General features: G+C 45.4%; 1 protein-coding gene across 1 annotated transcript in view; it reads right to left on the bottom strand.

Moving 5' to 3' along the window:
- Window positions 1-17,259, bottom strand: part of LOC126201832 (uncharacterized) — an 827,155-nt gene extending 809,896 nt beyond the window's left edge. Inside the window, exon 1 of the mRNA XM_049936816.1 lies at window positions 17,142-17,259. Within this exon, the coding sequence (XP_049792773.1) occupies window positions 17,142-17,255 (114 nt within the window). The 5' untranslated portion in view covers window positions 17,256-17,259. The remainder of the gene's footprint in view (window positions 1-17,141) is intronic.
- Window positions 17,260-20,212: the final 2,953 nt, after the last annotated feature.

Genomic DNA, 20,212 nt, shown 5'->3' with positions numbered 1-20,212 from the left:
GCTATAGACGAATGTTGAAAATTAGGTGGACCGATAAGGTAAGGAATGAGGAGGTTCTACGCAGAATCGGAGAGGAAAGGAATATGTGGAAAACACTGATAAGGAGAAGGGACAGGATGATAGGACATCTGCTAAGACATGAGGGAATGACTTCCATGGTACTAGAGGGAGCTGTAGAGGGCAAAAACTGTAGAGGAAGACAGAGATTGGAATACGTCAAGCAAATAATTGAGGACGTAGGTTGCAAGTGCTACTCTGAGATGAAGAGGTTAGCACAGGAAAGGAATTCGTGGCGGGCCGCATCAAACCAGTCAGTAGACTGATGACCAAGCTGCTCCCTGCGTGGGGCGCACACCTGACCTGTTAATGTGAGTCCAACTCAACATCTACGAAGAGACATGCAGCAGGCAAACAGAGTGGCCACTGGTCTCCTTCTCCAGCCTGCCAACTATTTGCCTAGGGGGCTCCGTTAATCGCCTAACGTTGAAGGTCCCAATTATAAGCAGTCCCACCCTGTGTTCTTGGCCGAACCTTTCATGAAGATAGTGCCCAGTACCAGCAGGCGAGGTGCCCCGTGCTGGCTCAGATGTACTTTCAGCAGCAGGCCACACCTCAAACATGCTTTTAAGGCGTACAGGGTCAACTGTGCGGTAAGTACCCACTTTCGTCTTGCTCCCAGAGATTGGCAACCCCACCTATGTTTGCCAATCACCGTCAAATGTCGAGTGGCCTGGACAGTTGTATCGGAAGGTGTTACAAGCTCCAGGGGTGCCACAGTATTCGTGTCAGATGCTCCCCCCCCCCCCCCCCCCCCAAGACACCGCAACCGGAGTCAGCAGCCTGAGGCCAATCGACCGTGGCCCACACAGCTTGCACCTGTTAATTGGCAGTGGTCAGTTTCCCGAGCATGCACACACAACTTGCGCAGCCCTATCTACTTTAATCGACTTTTGTATATACCACAAAAATCCTCAGCTTCAAATTTTCAGAGGGTGTTGATCTTATACTGTAGTCGTTTAAGAACGGTTTTCCGAAATTCCACACCTAAGAGGATGAAAGAGGCTCGGGAAGGTTTTTTGAAAATATGCCACTATTTAGGCAATTTCCATGCAAGACCTACGAAATCTGGTATTTGGTTTCTCGGCATGACACAAAGAAATCCATGTTTCAGCATTTTTAGAAATTTAACCCTTGTTAGTGACCATTAGTCGATCACAGTTTTTTGAAAATACATTATTTTCAAAGAATAACACGTATTTTCAAAGCAACATCTATGAAAACTGGTATCTGACTTCTCGGTTACAAATAAAAAATAAATGTTTCAATGTTTTTGGAAATTCAACCCCTAGGGACCCAAATAGCGGTGAAAAGTTTTATGAAAATTTTTCGTTATGAAAGCATTTTTGAAGCAAAATCTTTGAGAACTTGTGTCTGGCTTCTTTGTTAGAAATGAAAAAAATGCACGGTTCACTGCTTTTTCAAATTCTACCCCGCACGGAGTGAAATAGGACCAGACTGATTTACTGAATCATCATCGGCCAGCCCAAACTGCTAAGAATAGAAACTTAAAATCGGAGAGGACGTTCATCTTATACTGTAGGCATCGGTTAAGAAGGGACTGTTCGAAATTCCACTTCTAATGGGGTGAAATACGAGATGAAAGGCTCTTTGAAAATGTGTCGCTATTAAGGCAATTTTGAAGCTAAACCTACGAAAATTGGTATTTGCTTTCTCTGTGAGAAATAAAAAAGTAACTGTTTCAGCATTTCTGGAAATTCAGGCCCTAAGGAGAGAAAATAGTGAGCGAAAGTGTTTAAAAGTAAAAGTAAAGGCAGGATTCGGATACGATTGTGGATGGAGCCGTAAACAGTTACTATTGGTTGCCTTTTACAGTTACATACAATTTATTTTAACCCAGTAATTCCAGACTCAACAATAAATTAAAAAAATACCACATGTTATTAATGAAGGAATAAACAACTGTGTAAACAATAGCGTTTTCAGTGAGTTACAATTTAGCAAATTACCATTAAATACAGATACAGTAGATCATGTTTTAAAAGCAAGCTAATGTGTTCTGGGCAGAAGGCCTTACACGCCAGGAAAGGCAATAAATTAAGAACTGTTTAAAACTCGCTGCAACTTAAAAATTACACGTATTGAAATATTAAAGGCAAGTCGCCGCAAACACAGTAGAAGACGTCAGACGCCAGGAATGGCAGTAAATTAGGTTTTAAGGCTTACTGCTACAATACAAATACCAAATTCCGAATTTTAAGGCAAATGACCACAATTACGGCTGAAGGCCTTACAAGCCAGGAACGGCAACAATATAAAAAATTTAGAAACCTGTTGTAAAACAGCAAATACAATAGGAACGGTTAATTAAAAAAACAAGCAACTACTCACCAAACGGGTGAAATAAAATGATGCTAAACTTTGTGCCACAACCCTTAACGTCCACTGAACACTACACTGCTATATTCCAGAAGGCGACCAGAACTGTTAACTAGACATATATAACCTTTAATGTAGGCATTGCAGGGTACTGTAATAAATAATACAATAATTAAACACATGGACCAGTACGTAAGTTCCTTAAATGGTACTGAAGCAGATTATAACCGTAGAAGGCGTGGACTGAAGGAGCGTTACACTGAACTACTGGCCATCAGACCTACTTTTAGAACACACGTGTCATACAAGAACCAAGGGGCCACAGACGGTGCTACAGGAATCGACCTCTGAGAAGGTCCGGCAAGAAACTCTTTCGCGAGTGATGAGATAGGCAGCCAAGAGTTGCATTCACGTCACAAGATGGTAACTCAGACTAGTGGCTGTCTAACGAATGAATAATGCGAATCTTGCTGAGGCTACCTGGCGTCCGATAAACCAAATGCAACGATGGAACAATACGCCAAAGCCCGAACCAGCGGTCTGCACTACGTCCCCAGAATACTGCGCTTAGAGCACCCGGAACGAGAAAGGAATCACTACCACCAGAGTAGAAGAATCACCAACCGGCCCCCAGGTCAGGCAACTGCGCGTTAGAGGCCACCAGGCAAGAAAAATTACCATAAGAAGTCGAGGAGAGCTAATCAGATCCGCCTTCCCCAAGCAGTCCACTCGCTGCTCTTCGCCTCAGCGACACTACAGGCAGCAACACGAACCCAAGTCACTGGAGAATCGCGAGATATCACAATGGTTGAGGTTTCTCTACTTGGATTGAAATGCACTCATCTCAAAGCTTGCTGGATCCAGTTTACGGCGAGGTCGTGCACCCTCGTGACCACAGCCCTTCCATCCGGCAGTCCATGTGTGCTGCCAGCGGTCCCATCGTGTTCTTACACGGAAAAACAACGACGTCGCCCCAAAGATAGGGCAACAGTTACTACCTATCGATAACCACCGATGCTGCCACTATAGCGGACAGGCAACGCTTGCGAAACCTAGTGGCGCCAGTCAACACGAGAAGAAGACAAACATCCGCAACCATGCCAACTAAACGATACCGTCTGGCCTCCAACAGAGGGCATAAACACACAAACAGCACCAACGCGAGCCTCACGGCTCAGTTAGGACGTAAGAAGTATAAACCTGTAGTAATTGCGTCCATCACTGAGCGAAGAATATGTTTGTGACCAGCGGCACAAAACTAACACAAACTGATACCTCAGAAGGTGCAGTGGAGGGGCAACGGAATACTTAAGAGTGGTTGCACATACACAAAATGGTAGCTTAAGACAACTGCGGTCTGTCTGATGCTGCTTTCATAGCTGGTCTGCGTAATTTTCAATGACTCAGTCCGATGTGTCTAGCAGACTTCACTGAGCTTCACTTGAATATCTTTACGATGACCTAACCCGGCGATCAGCAGAATGAGGTCCACTTCCCGACCGTACAACGAAGGTGGGAACGATACGGCATAATTAACATATTATAACTCCCCCCATTGTGTCATTACAACTTGCACTCAGGCCAAAGACTGAACTTATTAGACTTCTAATTACATAAAATTCTAATGTGCAGTTACACTGAACTGTCCCGAACTGTTTATAATTCTGTTAAGCATTTATTTGATAAAGGCAACGGCCTTGCAGCAGTAGATACATCGCTTTCCGTGACATCACCGAAGTTAGGCGCTGTCGGGCGCGGTCGGCAATTGGATGGGTGACCATCCAGGCCGCCATGCGCTGTTGCCATTTTTCGGGGTGCACTCAGTCTCGTGATGCCAATTGAGGAGCCACTCGACCGAATAGTAGCGGCTTCGGTCAAGAATACCATCATAACGACCGGGAGAGCGGTGTGCTGACCCCACACCCCTCCTATCCGCATCCTCTTGAGGATGACACGGCGGTCGGGTGGTCCCGGTAGGCCACTCGTGGCCTGAAGGTGGAGTGATTTATTTGATAAACCTTAACTTTAATTTACAAATTTCTCACTTGTTCAGAGAGCATCACTAGGTACTGGGTGATCAAAAAGTCAGTATAAATTTGAAAACTGAATACATCACGGAATAATGTAGATAGAGAGGTACAAATTGACACAAATGCTTGGAATGACATGAGGTGTTATGAGAAACAAAGAAATACAAAAGTTCAAAAAATGTCCGACCGATGGCGCTTCATCTGATCAGAATAGCAATAATTAGCATAACAAAGTAAGACAAAGTAAAGATGATGTTCTTCACAGGAAATGCTCAATATCTCCACCATCATTCCTCAACAACAGTAGTCGAGGAATAACGTTGTGAACAGCACTGTAAAGCATTTACGGAGTTATGGTGAGGCATTGGCGTCGGATGTTCTCTTTCATCATCCCTAGAGATGTCGGTCGATCACGATACACTTGCGACTTCAGGTAACGCCAAAGCCAATAATCGCACGGACTGAAGTCTGGGGACCTGGGAGGCCAAGCATGACGAAAGTGGAGGCTGAACACACGATCATCACCAAACGACGCGCGCAAGAGAGCTTTCACGCGTACAGCAAAATGGGGTGGTTCTAATAAAACTCAATGTCATTCCAAGCATCTGTGTCAATTTTTACCTCTCTATCTACATTATTCCGTGGTTTATTAAGTTTTTAAATTTATACTGACTTTCTGATCACTCGGTACTACATATCGGGATATCGAATGTCAGACGGATAGCCATTACAGTTTATGAAAAATCATTTTAATCAAAACGGCTGCTGGGCGCTACATTCGAATAGGCCTTCTAGTCTGGTTTTCGTGGGAGGATACATAGTGAGGACTTAAAGCGGCCCCTATGCTATGAATAATATCGTGCAATAATGTTGTACAATATATTGACGATTGGTTCCAGACAAGGAAATGATATTGCGGCAACTTCATGTCAAATCTATAAGGTGCAACCATGGCGAATATGGACACCAGCTACCATTTGGCCGTTGGACAGGCTTTGTGCTCGCGTAAGGAAAAGTAAAAGGGAGGGAGATGACACATGAACACTTACTCATTTAATGTAAATTTGCTAATGGTCACACCTATAACTAAGCAAAAGGAACACTCATTTGCGGCCGGCCGTAGTGGCAGTGCGGTTCTGGGCGCTACAGTCTGGAACCGAGTGACCGCTACGGTCGCAGGTTCGAATCCTGCCTCGGGCATGGATGTGTGTGCTGTACTTAGGTTAGTTAGGTTTAATTAGTTCTAAGTTCTAGGCGACTGATGACCTCAGAAGTTAAGTCGCATAGTGCTCAGAGCCATTTGAACCATTTTTTGAACACTCATTTGCGAGACCCTATTCCTGCAAGTCGTCGCCTGTGATATAATTTAGATTATTTGGCTGCGTGCAACCCACTTTAATGCCTGAAATATAATTGCAGTCAGTAAGCCTAATAGTGATACAAACATGTGCAATTATAACAGATTGATTTAAGCATTACAGTCAGGAAATGATAGGGGTATACATGTATTTATTGTACAATTCGTGTTTATATTTCAATCAGAATGGATTTCCTGTAACTGCAGAACACTCATGCCTTCAAAGTACCGCACTGCTGGCTCCAGTAGTTCGCCAGCTGCAGCTCCGCTTTTTGTTGTGCTGGTAATTCTGCCCAGCTCCTTCCTATATAATTCATCCGCGTGGAATTAACTTCTTTACTACATGCAGCTTATCTGCGTCCGGATATATTTCCATATATTCCGACAGCAGCTTATGGCATTGCTCCTTTTTCTGACGGTTACTTTTTCTCCCGAATGGAGCCAGAAACATTACAGCCAAACATTTCGTTGACAAAAAATACGGTAATCAGCTACTGCTCCGCGTTTCTTTCCCCTCTGCCAAGTAAACACTCGTTTGTTCTCTCAAGGTATACCTTTCTCCCCAAGGGAATAGATGTTAGTTCGCATTACAATGTGTTCATTTTCGGCAAGCTAACTTTATTCTAAGTTCAATGGATGTTCCTGAGAGCACCGTCTAGGTACTTCACACGTCTTACGTTATACATGCTATTCCAAGAACCATACCTGTCATTAGGGACCTAATATAGAAATTTCCCAGTTTTCCTTTAACGTCGCTCGCTCTACTGTCCTTAACTAATAACTTATGTATCTGGAATAATGACACCTGACAGTACGAGATGTATTCTGATGCCTTATCTGTTAGAGATCGACTGTCTTCGTTATCACTCTGCTGCAGACCGGCATTCCTTAGGGTTATATCGTCAGATTAACTGTGAAAGGTGCAGAGTATCCGTAAATGTTAATACTGGTGCTTAAAATTCGGCTACAGAATAGCTACTAGTCAAGGGCTGCTTTACAAGCAACCACGCTGAATCTGTGATGCACAAAATGTGATCAAATGTATCCAGATACCCCTAAGTAACGTGAAAGTGACCACTAGATCTCACTAAAAGCGGACCTACCAGTATGAACGAGAGTAGGGCGTATTGTGCTGTCACTAGGGAAGCAATAACACCAGAATAACTCTGTCAAAAAAATCAGTGACTGCACGTGGACTAGTCATTGGATGCCACTTGAGTAACAAACCCATCAGAGACATTTCAACCCTTAAGAAACTACCCAGGTCCACTACTGGTGATGTGACTGTGAAGTGGAAACGCGGGCAACCATAGCTAAACCAAGAGCAGGCGGACCTCAAGTACTGAAGAACAGCGACCGCTTAACTTTATAGAGGGTAGCTGCGAAAATTGCAGAATACCAGCGGGTAATCACTCGTGAATTGGAAAGTGCTACCAGCACTTCAGTATGGAAAATGACTGTGCAGAGCGTGTTAAAAAGAATGGGGATTAACGGTCGAACAGCTCCCCACAGACCACACATTTCTTGTGAGGGTCCGTGGCCCAGCAGCAAGAACGTAGTACTTCGTCGGTACGAACCCTCGATTTCTGTAGTCGATGCTAAGCAACGGTTGAGGTGATATAAACGGCGACGCGATTGAATAGTGTAGGACTGGAAACGAGTGATTGGTTAGTGGTGATTAATCTGACTAAAAAAACTAAGGCTTAATTCCAAGCGAACAGACTTCGGAAGGCCCACCGGTAACGACCGATCATCGTGTCATCCTCAACCGAGTAGCATCACTGGATGCGGGCGTACACACATCAAAAAAGTTTTGCATTACCTCGGCTTCAAGAGTTCCGGAACCTGTACAGAAAACTGGAATAGAGATCAACATAAACATCATTTCAACACTTTTTTTATGAAAACCACACATTGCATGTTGTACCACCATACAGTGAGACCTTCAGAGGTGGTGGTCCAGGTTGCTGTACACACCGGAACCTCTAATACCCAGTAGCACGTAATATTGCATTGATGCACGCCTGTATTCGTCATGGCGTACTATCCACAAGTTCATCAAGGCAGTGTTGGTCGAGATTGTCCCACTTCTCAACGGCGATTCGACGTAGATCCCTTAGTGGTTGGTTTCCAATCTATCGCAGGCATATGCGATAGGGTCACATACTGGCCGCTCTAGACGAGCGATGTCGTTATCCTGAAGGAAGTCATTCACAAGATGTGCACGATTGGGTCGCGAATTTTCGTCCATGAAGACGAATGGCACGCCAATATGCTGCCGATATGGTTGCACTATCTTTCAGAGGATGGCATTCACGTATCATACAGCCGTTATTGCGCCTTCCATGACCACCAGCGGCGTACGTCGGCCCCTTGTAATGCCACCCGAAAACAGCAGGGAACCTTCACCTTGCTACACTCGCTAGATAGTGTGTCTAAGGCGTTCAGCATGACCGGGTTGCTGCTCATGAAAACCACACATTGAATATTGTACCACCATACAGTGAGATATTCACAGTTGGTGGTCCAGATTGCTGTACACACCGGCACCTCTAATACCCAGTTGCACGTACTCTTGCATTGATGCATGCCTGTATTCGTCGTAACATACTATCCACAAGTTCATCAAGGCATTGTTGATCCAGGTTGTCCCACTCGTCAAAGGCGGTTCGGCGTAGATCCGTCAGAATCGTTGGTGGGTCACGTCGTCCATAAACAGCTATTTTCAACCTAACCCAGGCATTTTCGATAGGGTTCATGTCTGGAGAACATCCTGGCTACTCTAGTCGAGCGATGTCGTTAACCTGAAGGAAGTCATTCACAAGATGTTCTCGATCGGCGCGTCAACTGTCGTCCATGAAGACCAATGCATAGCCAATATTGTGCCGATATGGTTGCACTATCAGTCGGAGTATGGCATTCACGTATTGTACAGCCGTTACGGCGCCTTACGTGACCACCAGCGGCGTACGTCGGCCCCACATAATGCCACCCCAAAACAGCAGGGAACCTCCACCGTGCTGCTCTCGCTGGACAGTGTGTCTAAGCCGTTCAGCCTGACCGGATTGCCTTCAAACACGTCTCCGAGGATTTTCTGGTTGAAGGCATACGCGACACTCATCGGTGAAAAGAATATGGTGCCAATCCGGAGTGGTCCATTCGGCATGTTGTCGGGCCCATCTGTACCGCGCTGCATAGTGTCGTGGTTGCAAAGATAGACCTCGCCACGGACGTCGGGAGTGAAGATTCGCATCATGCAGCCAATTGCGCACAGTTTTAGTCTTAACAAGGCGTCCTGTGGCTGCACGAAAAGCACTATTCAACATAGTGGCGTTGCTGTCAGGGTTCCTGTGAGCCATACCCCGTGGGCAGCTGTCATCCACTGCAGTAGTAGCCCTTGGGCGGCCTGAGCGAGATGTCATCGACAGTTCCTGGTCTCTGTATCTCCTCCATGTCCAAACAACATCGCTTTGGTTCACTTCGAGACGCCTGGATACTTCCCTTGTTGAAAGCCCTTCTTATCATAAACAATGCGGACGCGATCGAACCGCGGTATTGACTGTCTACGTATGGCTGAACTACAGACAACACGAGCCGTGTACCTCTTTCCTGGTCGAATGACTGGAACTGATGGCTGTCTGAACCTCCCAGTCTAATAGGCGCTGCTCATGCATGGTTGTTTATATCCTTGGGCAGGTTCGGTGACATCTCTGAATAGTCAAAGGGAGTGTGTCTGTGATACAATATCCACAGTCAACGTCTATCTTCAGGAGTTCTGGGAATCGAGGTGATGCAAAACATTTTTGATGTGTGTAGATTGGCATGCAGTCAGCACACCGCTTTCTTGGCCGTTGTGACTGGAGCCGCTACTTCTCAATCACATAAACTGGCCTCCCAAGGGCGGAGTGCACCTAGCTTGCCAACAGCGCTCGGCGGACTCGCACTCACCCATGAAAGTGATAGCCAGGCCCGACAGCGCTTAACTTCGGTTACTGACGGGAACCGGTATTGCCATTGCGGCAAGGCATATAGCGATATATACCCTGTGGCAATCCAGTGGACGGTTTTTAAGTTTGGCGAATGCCTGGAAAATGTCACATGCCATCACATGTAGTGTCAGCAGTGAAATCCGAAGGAGATGGCGTTACGATATGAGGGAGTTTTACTTGGTTCATGTGTGGTCACCTTATTGCGGCAATGAAAACGCTAAATACGGGAGTATAGGAACACATTCTACAGCATTGTGTACTATGTACAATAGAGCAACTGTCTGGAGACAGTCATTGTTTGTATTAGGATGCCAATGCATTGTGTCATAAAACTGCATCACTGAGGCAATGGTTTTAGGCCGATAACATTCCTGTTACGGACTGGCCTGCTTCATGTCACGTGCTGAACTTTTGGGATGAGTTAGAACGTCGACTTCACTCTAAATCTCAACGTCCAACATCGCTACCTTCTCTGGAGTTGTTGATAGTATCCACAGTAGAATTCAAGCCGCTATATTAACGTCCACTAATAGGTGTCCGGATGCTTTGATCAGATGGTGTGCGAGACCACTGTATAATTTTCTTGTTCTATTGAAAATTCAAATTAATAATCCTTTTGATTGTTTTAATCTATATAGCTCCTGTTAGCTGATATTATTTCTTGTAACCTGTTTCCACCTCACAAAATTGCGTCCAAGCAGTCTTTAAATGGCTGATTGGGAGGGAGGGTGGCTACATGACCTGCTTCCCAGCAAGGGTTCCCTAAAGCAGGAAAATACACTGTTGTATTTTCTGCATTGGAAGCAAACATTCAAAATATTCCGAAATTTTGTCCACAATATTTTTCTTTGCTTACCTTTTACTTATTGTGTATGGTCTCCTTCGAAATACTCTACTCCACAATTGATATAACGCTCTGAACGCCGTTTCCATTTCCGGAAGCGGTTTTGGTACGCCTTATTCTGGTTCGTGCAAAGCGCCGTCTGCGAATTTTCTTTCATCCCGTCTATCGTTGCAAACCTTCGTCCTTTCAATGGGTTTTCAGCTCTGTACTCTTCAGACCTGACCCCTGCGGACTTTTTATTTCCAGAGAATGAGGCAGCACAGTGATTTCGCTTTTTGTGCAGAAGCCACGCACCAACAGGGATGAATATGCGGGTGCGTTATGGTGATGCAAGAGTCATGAATTGTCTCCCCACATTTCAGGTCGTTTACTTCTCGCATTTTTTCAGGTGTCGCAACACGTCCCGATAGTACCATGGATTCACAGTTTGTCCCTGTGGCACCAATTTATGATGATCTAATTCTTCATAGTCTTTTACAACTATCAGTATGGCTTTGACATTTGACCTGACCTGACGAGCTCTTTTTGGTTTTGGAGAACCTTTCCGTAAAGACTCATCCTGGGTCTCAACATCATAACCGACGATCCATATCTCACCACCACGTATGATTTTCTTAAGAAACTTCTTGTTCTCATTTGCTCTTCACAGACTGCGAGGCGGTAGTCTTTCTGATCTTGATTCATGAACCGTGGGACGAACTTGGCGGCAATACTATGCATTCCAAGATGCTGTGTCAGTCTTTCATAACATGATCTAACTGAAATGTTACATTGTTCTGCACTCTCTCGGACAGTCAGTCTTAGAGTGCTACGCACAATTTCGTTGACGTTCCTGACATGTGCGTCGTCGGTAGACGTCGAAGGGCGTTCAGAAACGGTCACCTTTAATTTCCGTCCGGCCATTTTTGAACCGTGTGAACCATTCGTAACACCGAGTACGGCTTAAGCACTCATCGCCGTAGGCTTCCTGCATCATTTGCTGTGTCTGTGTAAAGGTTTTCTTGAGTCTCACGCAAAATTTAATGGAGACGCGTTGCTGCTCTATCTCTACCATCTCGAATTTCGCAAACTGTACGGCACAACATTATACCCAATACAACACTGAACGCAAACTAGCTGACATACAACAGTGAAACTTCTGACAGTTACACATTAAACGCCGGCCGGTGTGGCCGAGCGGCTCTAGGCGCTTCAGTCTAGAACCGCGCGACCACTACGGTCGCAGGTTCGAATCCTGCCTCGGGCATGGATGTGTGCGACGTCCTTAGGTTAGTTAGTTTTAAGTAGTTCTAAGTTCTAGGGGATTGATGACCTCAGATGTTAAGTCTCACAGTGCTCAGAGCCATTTCAACCATTTGAACATATTAAACACAGGCGTGTGCCGGGATGCCAACTCGCATTTTCCTCCAGCACACCATTGGCGCGAAATTACGAATGTTTCGGAATTTTTTGAACAGACCTTGTAAGCACTTCCCAACAGCCGGCAGCTTTTTACAGTTCTCGGAGAACGCCAAAGTTTCGCAACCGCCGCGGGCCGACCACGACGCCTCCAGCGTCCATCGGGCTGCCACGTAAAACCGCGGCGTGCTGTCCCCACGGGGCGACAACCGAGTGCAGAGGGCGGCAGTCGATACCGCGGCTGATTTAGCGTTATCGGCCGGCAGCGAGGCGCGAGTCATAACGCCCCGGCAGAGGCGGCCCTCTGCTCTTTAGGCCGGCCCATTGGGCAAACGGTCCAGCGGCGCCACGACCGCCACGGGCTGTGCACAACAGCTCGTGCGTTATCAGAAAGCGCTTAGCGTCAGCGTACGTGTGGGGGCTGCCACAGGTGGCGCCATATGCTAGTCGCAACATCGGGAAAAATTGTTGGGTGTTCATGCACAGAAAAGTAGGATACTGTCAACGTCCCGACAATGACGAGGTCAATAGGGGCAGAGCTGAAGCTCGGATCGGCATAAGGACGAGGAAAAAAATAGGCCCTTCACTTTTATATAGAACCACCCCGGATATGGCTTAAACGACTTAGTGCAATCGCGGAAAATGTAAATCTGGTTGGCCCAACGGGGATTTGAACCACTGTCCGCCCAACTGCGAGTCCAACGTCTTATCTGTGGGCCGCATTGCTCGGTAATAAGTATTGTACAACTAACGAAGTAAGGGGACATACAACAGAACATACTAGGTCATTTTTCGTATCTCTAGCGGTATTGTTAATAGTAAAGTACTTGGGAATCCACCGGAAACCTGAATCCGCATGACCGGACAGGAATTACAGATTCTTTCAGCCAAATACAAATCCAATTTATTAAAAAGAATTTCACCTCGTTCGGTTATAGCTAGCGCAATAATGTTTCGTTTATAAATTTCTACAAAAAAGTTTTTTTATAAACTAAAAACTACTGTTTTGCTATTAATTTCTCACCCCAATCATACAGACCCGACACAACACCATCAGCGAGCCTCAAAAACATGATCATCATAACAGGTTTCCACATTCTGCGGATAAATTTCCCAATGGCATCCCTGAAAAAGTAAGTCAGCGTTCCTGCAGAATGACTGAGGTACTGGTCTGTGTTAGTATTATTTATTACAGAGTACTGGAGTAAAGTTTTCCAAGAAAACAATAACCCAGTAGGAATGGGGGGCTCTTGATATTACTAACCAAAAGGGCCTCCAATATTTGCGTTGGGATGGTTTAAGGAGGACAGACAATATAGTTCTCAAAGTAGGTGTCACTGTATCCATTGAGATTTCTTTGTTTCTAGCGGAAGATGAAAGTAATTTAGGTGTGTGTGTGTGTGTTTTCAACTGCTGTGAAAACTTCAGGCAGTACATTTCTAAAGGTTACTCATAGCATTCCTTGCAATTATATTAAGCTCAAGGAACTCACAAAAGAAAATAACAGTTGGCTACGGTCTATCTTGGATAATGTACAGTAAAACTGTCTATGAAGGATAAATACAAATCTACAGATCGATGCGAGCTCGACTTCTCGTGGCAGATGGAAGGGGAATTCTTTCTATTGGCCCTTGGATTTCCACGACGCTGCCATCAGCCATTTAAAGAGATACGGAAATATGTTTGCAGATTTTGTGCACTCTGAGTACTTCAAACCAAACGCTATGCGTCTCCGACCTCTCCGCGGTCTTTCAGTACCTTTCTGAACGATGACAAAAAGCATTTCTTGAATCGCTTCTTGCGACTAAATTAAAACTATATTAGAGGATCAAGTAAGAGCAAACCTCCAACGCCGGCCGAAGTGGCCGCGCGGTTCTGGCGCTGCAGTCTGGAACCGCGAGACCGCTACGGTCGCAGGTTCGAATCCTGCCTCGGGCATGGATGTGTGTGATGTCCTTAGGTTAGTTAGGTTTAACTAGTTCTAAGTTCTAGGGGACTAATGACCTCAGCAGTTGAGTCCCATAGTGCTCAGAGCCATTTGAAACCTCCAACGTTTGGGATGAAATGGCATCAGGGAGTTTCAAACCAACGCTAACTCTACAGCAGAGGGAAAGATCGTTCTGAATTACATTTGTCTAATGTGTTGTAGACAGATCATTCCCGTCGACACAGAAAAAGGCGCGTCAAGTGGCTGAGACGTGGACGAACTTTGTACGTCGGAGTGCCTATCGGCCATATGAGGAGAAGATGCGTCAAATCAACACGTTCGTTCGGCATCAGCTCGTGAGTTTCAGACGCACGTTACGCTTCATCTACGAGATCTCGCGGATTCTCGGATTTTCATCCGTCGCGTTGTCAACGGCGCGCTATAGTTGCTTGGATTCTGGAAAAACTGCGGCCGCCAAAATTATTCGTTGTTAGCAACAAAGTGTTGACAATAGGGGTCATCGTCGAATACTGCTTACCGATTACAATAGCGCACAGACGGGAGTGTGGTGCAAGTCATTCCCCAAAACAGTGCTGGTCGACAGCGACGGCGAGCAGCCATAACATTTTGAGCCAACTACTCAGCACGGAATTTATAGCACCACGCAGTTTGCTGTGCCGCGTCGCACAATACAGACGTAACGCAGACGAAGGATCGTAACTATTGCCTCCACCAAGCAAAGAAAAAGTTGGCCAATGGTGATGATCTTATACACGCCTTGAAACTTCATCATGTTACGTGCAGCAACATCACTTACAACATAGGATCAAACAGCCAACAGGTTGCAAATTACTGTTTGGTACATTGACCTAGGTTTCGACGCTTACTAAGGATCTCTTCATGAGAATGAAATTCTGATACCGTAAAATTACATTGCGGAAAATCAGTGGTGCGATTTTTGAGCGGCTATCATCAAATAAAATAAATAAATAAAACGCTCCAGCCTTTGCCACGCGTGCCTAGCTAGGAACATCAGACCACCGGGCAAAGGCTGGAATGCTTTATTTTATTTTTGACTTGAGCATAGCTGCTCTAAAACCATACCTTTGCTCTTTCGCAGTGCAGTTTTATGGTTTATCAAAATTTAGTTTTGATGAACACACCCTTAGTAGGTGTCGAAACTTCGGTCAATATGCCAAACAGAAATTAGCAACCGGTTGGCTGTATAATCCTACGTTGAAACTACAATATTGTTGCTAAATAACAGCCATTTCAAAAATGGCTGTTGCTTAGCAACCATATTGTAGTTTCAATGTAGGATTATACACCAACCGAACATGACTTACTAAACTTTCACAGTGGCGCTAATTATCTTCACACTAACTACGAATAACGCAATACCATCGCTCACATTTTTAAAATTGTCTTTTTCTGTTCCTCCGTTCTGTGGACAATCATATGGATTACTAGCGCTACTGCTGAACAGCCACTTCACATGACTCAGATATTAAAATTCTCGAGGTAAGAAAGAAGTGGCTACCTGAAGATGGGCATTTCCGTCCGACAACGGTTGTGCCCAAAAACTTGTGTCTCAATGATACGATGATATCTGCACTATAATTATACAATTGCTGCCTACCATACATAAAAATTAGTATTTTGTATCTCCGTTCTGTGTCTCCTTAGCCTCTCTCAACTTGCGAGAAGCAGATATCATAAATTGGCTGTTGATGCACTGCAAATGGAATACTACTAAAACTTCTCCAGACAGCATCAAAATTTATGCACTATAATACAGTTGAATCCTAAGTTTAGTTCTATCAGTAACTTCTTCCAATTATCTGCTACTCAGTCTACGCAAATTTCTCTGACAAGGGGAATTCCCCATCGCACCCCTTTCAAACTTGGTGGTAAAATGGCCCATTCAAAAACTGAACACAGATCAAGCATGAAAACAAGAAAAAAGTATACTGAACTGCCAGAGAAGAAGCAAAATGGAAACAGTTAACGGTATAAGCTCAAGATGTGCAACATCGAACGACTTCCAGTAGTTAGGTTTAAGTAGTTCTAAGTCTAGGGAACGGATGACCTCAGATGCTAAGTCCTGTAGTTCTTGGAGCCATTTGAACCATTTGAATTTGGACGACTCCCAAACACCACACCACCGTGGTTGTGCGGTCAAGGTGTAGAGTGAAAAGCGGGATATCAGAGTTAAAACCTCCGTCATGGCCCACTTTTTTCACGAATTTATGAACTGTCCTTAGTCTTGGCAGTTGTCATATTATACATCGTTTACGGAATACGAGTCATGTGGTAACAATATATTACAATCGCAAGTATATGTGATGAACATTGAGAGCAAACGATACGCCCCACAGACATCTTATAGAAATGAAAATAACAAAAAAATAAGCTGGTGTGAACTATGTAACAACGAAAGGATTTAAGAGTCAAAACTTCCAAAACGGAACGCAAGAGGCATAACATGTGATAGTTGTGTAGCACGTATGTCTGCTACGACCTTTCACTGTTTCTATTTTACTTCTTTTGTCCCAGTTCAGTACACTTCCTTCGTGTTTTCAAGCTTGATGGTTCAAATGGCTCTGAGCACTATGGGATTCAACTGCTGAGGTCATTAGTCCCCTAGAACGTAGAACTAGTTAAACCTAACTAACCTAAGGACATCACAAACATCCATGCCCGAGGCAGGATTCGAACCTGCGACCGGAGCGGTCTCGCGGTTCCAGACTGCAGCGCCTTTAACCGCACGGCCACTTCGGCCGGCCCTTTCAAGCTTGATCTGTATTCAGTTGTTGACAGGGTATTATCCAGTGGGGCCCGCTTACCATTAAATGTGAGGGGGCTGCGATGGGGAGCCTCAGTTGTGAGTGCTGCTAGGTAACTACAGCGACTGCGATTCTACCGCTTCCTCTTTTTTCGTCTTAAATGCTACCGCAGCGACAGCCGAGATATAACAGCTGAAATAAACTGTCAATTGACCGCGAAACGACCAGGGGGCAGAAACTCTAAAGCTTCCGCTAGACGAAAGAGATTATAAGAGCACGGTCGAGACGTATTACGACACGAGCTGATGAAAACCGCGTCCTCTTGCAGACAGCCAACACCAGTAGACGCAATGCCGGAGGCAGCAGGCAGCGAGTGCAGAAGTGTGTGACGTCAGAGCGCGACGCGTACTCACCCTGCGGCGGAAGTCTGGCGGGATGCCGCCGGGCAGGCGCGCGACCATGCGCATGGCGTCGCGCCATTGGCTGAAGCCGCTGTCGCCGGGCGCCGGCGCCACGCTGAACCGCATCCTCGAGTCCTCGCCTGCAGACAGAAGCGCCCGTCAGAAATGATGGCTGAGCCGTGGTAAAATTTTCTGTTTTGAAGAGCGCGCCGCAGCGCGTAGAGTAAAGCAGTCGACCTCCGTTTCTAGCGGTGGCGCCGCTGTGGCTATCGCAGCTTTGGTGTCTCCCTATGGTGGGAAAGAGGAAAAGGTTGCCTGTTCACGTGTATTTAAGGGCCGCTGTAAGCTCGCCAAGAAGTTAGTTGGAGCCAAGGGGCAGTCTGTCAGTTGGTCAGCCGGGTCAGTGTGGGGCAGTCAGTGTCTGCCGTACGGAGTGCTAGTATGTGTTAGGCTGCCAATCAGCTCGAGTTTGCTCAGGCAATGCTCATTGGCGGTTGGATCGATCGGTTGGTCGGTCGCGCACTGGGACACAAGATGACTTGTCCGCCTTGAGCGTCAGCGCATGTGAGGTCGCCACGTCAGTCCAGTGGACCGCGCCGTATAGCGAGGTGTAGTGGCTTCGCGGCCGACACGAGAGCAGCAGGAGTCAACACACGACATCAGTCTGGCAACGCGAGCTGCGACGCCGTGATACGAGAGATCGGCGCGCCTTCCTGCGTCCGTTGAAGCGGCTGGCAACGGACGGTTCGGAGAGCGTTTTGGGGGTGCTGCGCCAGGTCTTCGCGAGGCATCGCAGTTTATTAGAAATTAAGTGATTCGAGATATATTGTTTCATTTCACTTGTTAAATTCTACTTTTCTTGGTCAGTCTCTCGTCCCCAGTGATCGTCTGTCTCTCGTCCTCATTTGTTAGGCAGTTAGTATCTGTCTGTCTGTCTGTCTTCCATACGTTACTAGCTGCCTCTGTCATGTTTGTCGGATTCGGTGTTAACGAATTTATAGAATTAAAGTGAAGGCCGAATTCCTAATGTTTTTACCTTGCCTATCATCTTGCGAGGCGGTATATGTGTAATGTAGAGCATGTTGTACACTTTATGTAAATCTGAATTTCATGGGTTTTATTTAAATAGTCATTTTTATAAAGTTGCCACGCTTCCACCGTATGAGCCCTATTAAAAACAGATTGCACTTTTGGTGGCAAATAATTCTTAGTGTGAGTGTTTGTACCATTTCCATCCCTCTTACGGGGTGTATAGTTAATGTATTTGTGTGAGTTGTTAAAATTTTTAGTTTAAAGTAATCTGGTGTGTTGCAGATTTGCACCAGTGTGGTCTTTCAGAGGTCGTTGTGAGCGGTCGTGACTACGGCCGTGTTGAAAGGGAGGGGAAGCTTCTCAACCCGAAGGCTCCTACTGTAAATAAAAAGAAAAAACAAAAAAAAAGTTATTCTGCCTCTGAATAATTGTAACTTGATATTTAGAGGGTGCTTTCTCATTGTAATTTTAAATCTGTTTTTGAAAAGGCTTAGGGATAAAATTCAAATTTGTTGAAGGTAATTTTATTTTCCATCAGTTACTTCCTGGCAACTACTTCCACGTTCACCTAGTGTGATTAAATGTGTTAATGTTCTTGGTGATTCGCTAGTAAATGAAGTAAATACCTTAAGAAAAAAAAAAGATCTTGAAAGCTAAAATTACGGTTCAATGGCTACACTCCTTAGAGCATGGAGAGCAACATCCCTAACTTCTGTTTGCTGCAGAATCCTCGAACATATTCTTTGTTCGAATATAATAAACTTTCTTGAGACTAAGAAGCTTATGTACACGAGTCAGCATGGTTTCAGAAACCATCACTCGTGCGAAACTCAGCTTGCCCTTTTCTCAGTTGGTATACTGAGAACTATGGATGAAGGGCAACGGGCAGATTCCATATTTCTAGATCTCCGGAAAACAAGTGTAGCAGTTCCCCATTGCAGGCTGTTAACGGAGGTACGAGCATATGGAACAAGTTTAGATATGTGAGTAGTTCGAAGAGTTCTTATATAATAGAATCCAGTATGATGTCCTTGACGGTGAGTCATCGCCAGACAGGAGAATAGCATCAAGAGTGCCCCAAAGAAGTGTGATAGGACAGCTGTTCTCCTCCATATACATCAATGACTTGCTGAGAGGGTGGGCACCAATCTGCGGTTGTTTGCTGATGATGGCGTGATGTATGGTGAAGATGTCGAAGTTCAATGACTGTAGGAAGATACAAGGCGACGTAGACAAAATTTCTAGTTGATGTGATGTTTCGCTACTAGCCCTAAATGTGGAAAAACGTAAGTTAACGCGAATGAGTTGGAAGAACATGTAATGTTCGGATAAAGTATCACTAGTGTCCTACTCGACACAGTCAAGTCCTTTAAATATCTGGGCGTAGCGTTGCAAGCCGACATGAGGTGGAACGAGCATGTGAAAACTGTGGAACGGAAGCCAAATGGTCGACTTCGGTTTATTGGGAGAATTGAAGAAAGAGTGGTTCACCTGTAAAGGAAATCGCTTATAGGAAGCTGGTTCGACCATTCATAAGTGCTGCTAGAGCATCTGGGAACCGTACCACGTCGGACTGAAGGAAGACATCGAAGCATTCAGAGGCGGGCTGGTAGATTTGTTCCCGGTAGGTTCGAACAACCCGTAAGTGTTACGGAGATGCTTCGACAACTCAAATGGGAATCCCTAGAGGGAAGGCGACGTTCTTTCCGAGAGACACTATTGAGGAAATTTAGGGAACCAGGATTTGAGGCTGACTGCGGAACGATTCTACTGCTGCTAACATACATCGTGCATAAGAACGGCGAATATAAGATAGGAGAAATCAAGACTCATACATATTTTTCCCTCATTTGCGAGTGGAACAGGAGGGGAGATGACAAGTAGTGGTACAGGGTACCCTCTTCCACGCACCGTACGGTGGCTTGCGAAGTATCGATGTAGATGTACATGTAGTGCTGCTTTCACTTTCGTCGCAAGCTCATCATCCTCCTAATCACCAGCAAGTATTTTCACAGCTGAATTTTACCATAAATCGGAAAAACTGTATCTCC

This window comes from Schistocerca nitens, chromosome 1, assembly GCF_023898315.1.
Source record: "Schistocerca nitens isolate TAMUIC-IGC-003100 chromosome 1, iqSchNite1.1, whole genome shotgun sequence".
NCBI lineage: Eukaryota > Metazoa > Arthropoda > Insecta > Orthoptera > Acrididae > Schistocerca > Schistocerca nitens.
The sequence above is the reverse complement of the archived record's forward strand: the minus strand, read 5'-3'. Positions and strand labels throughout refer to the sequence as shown.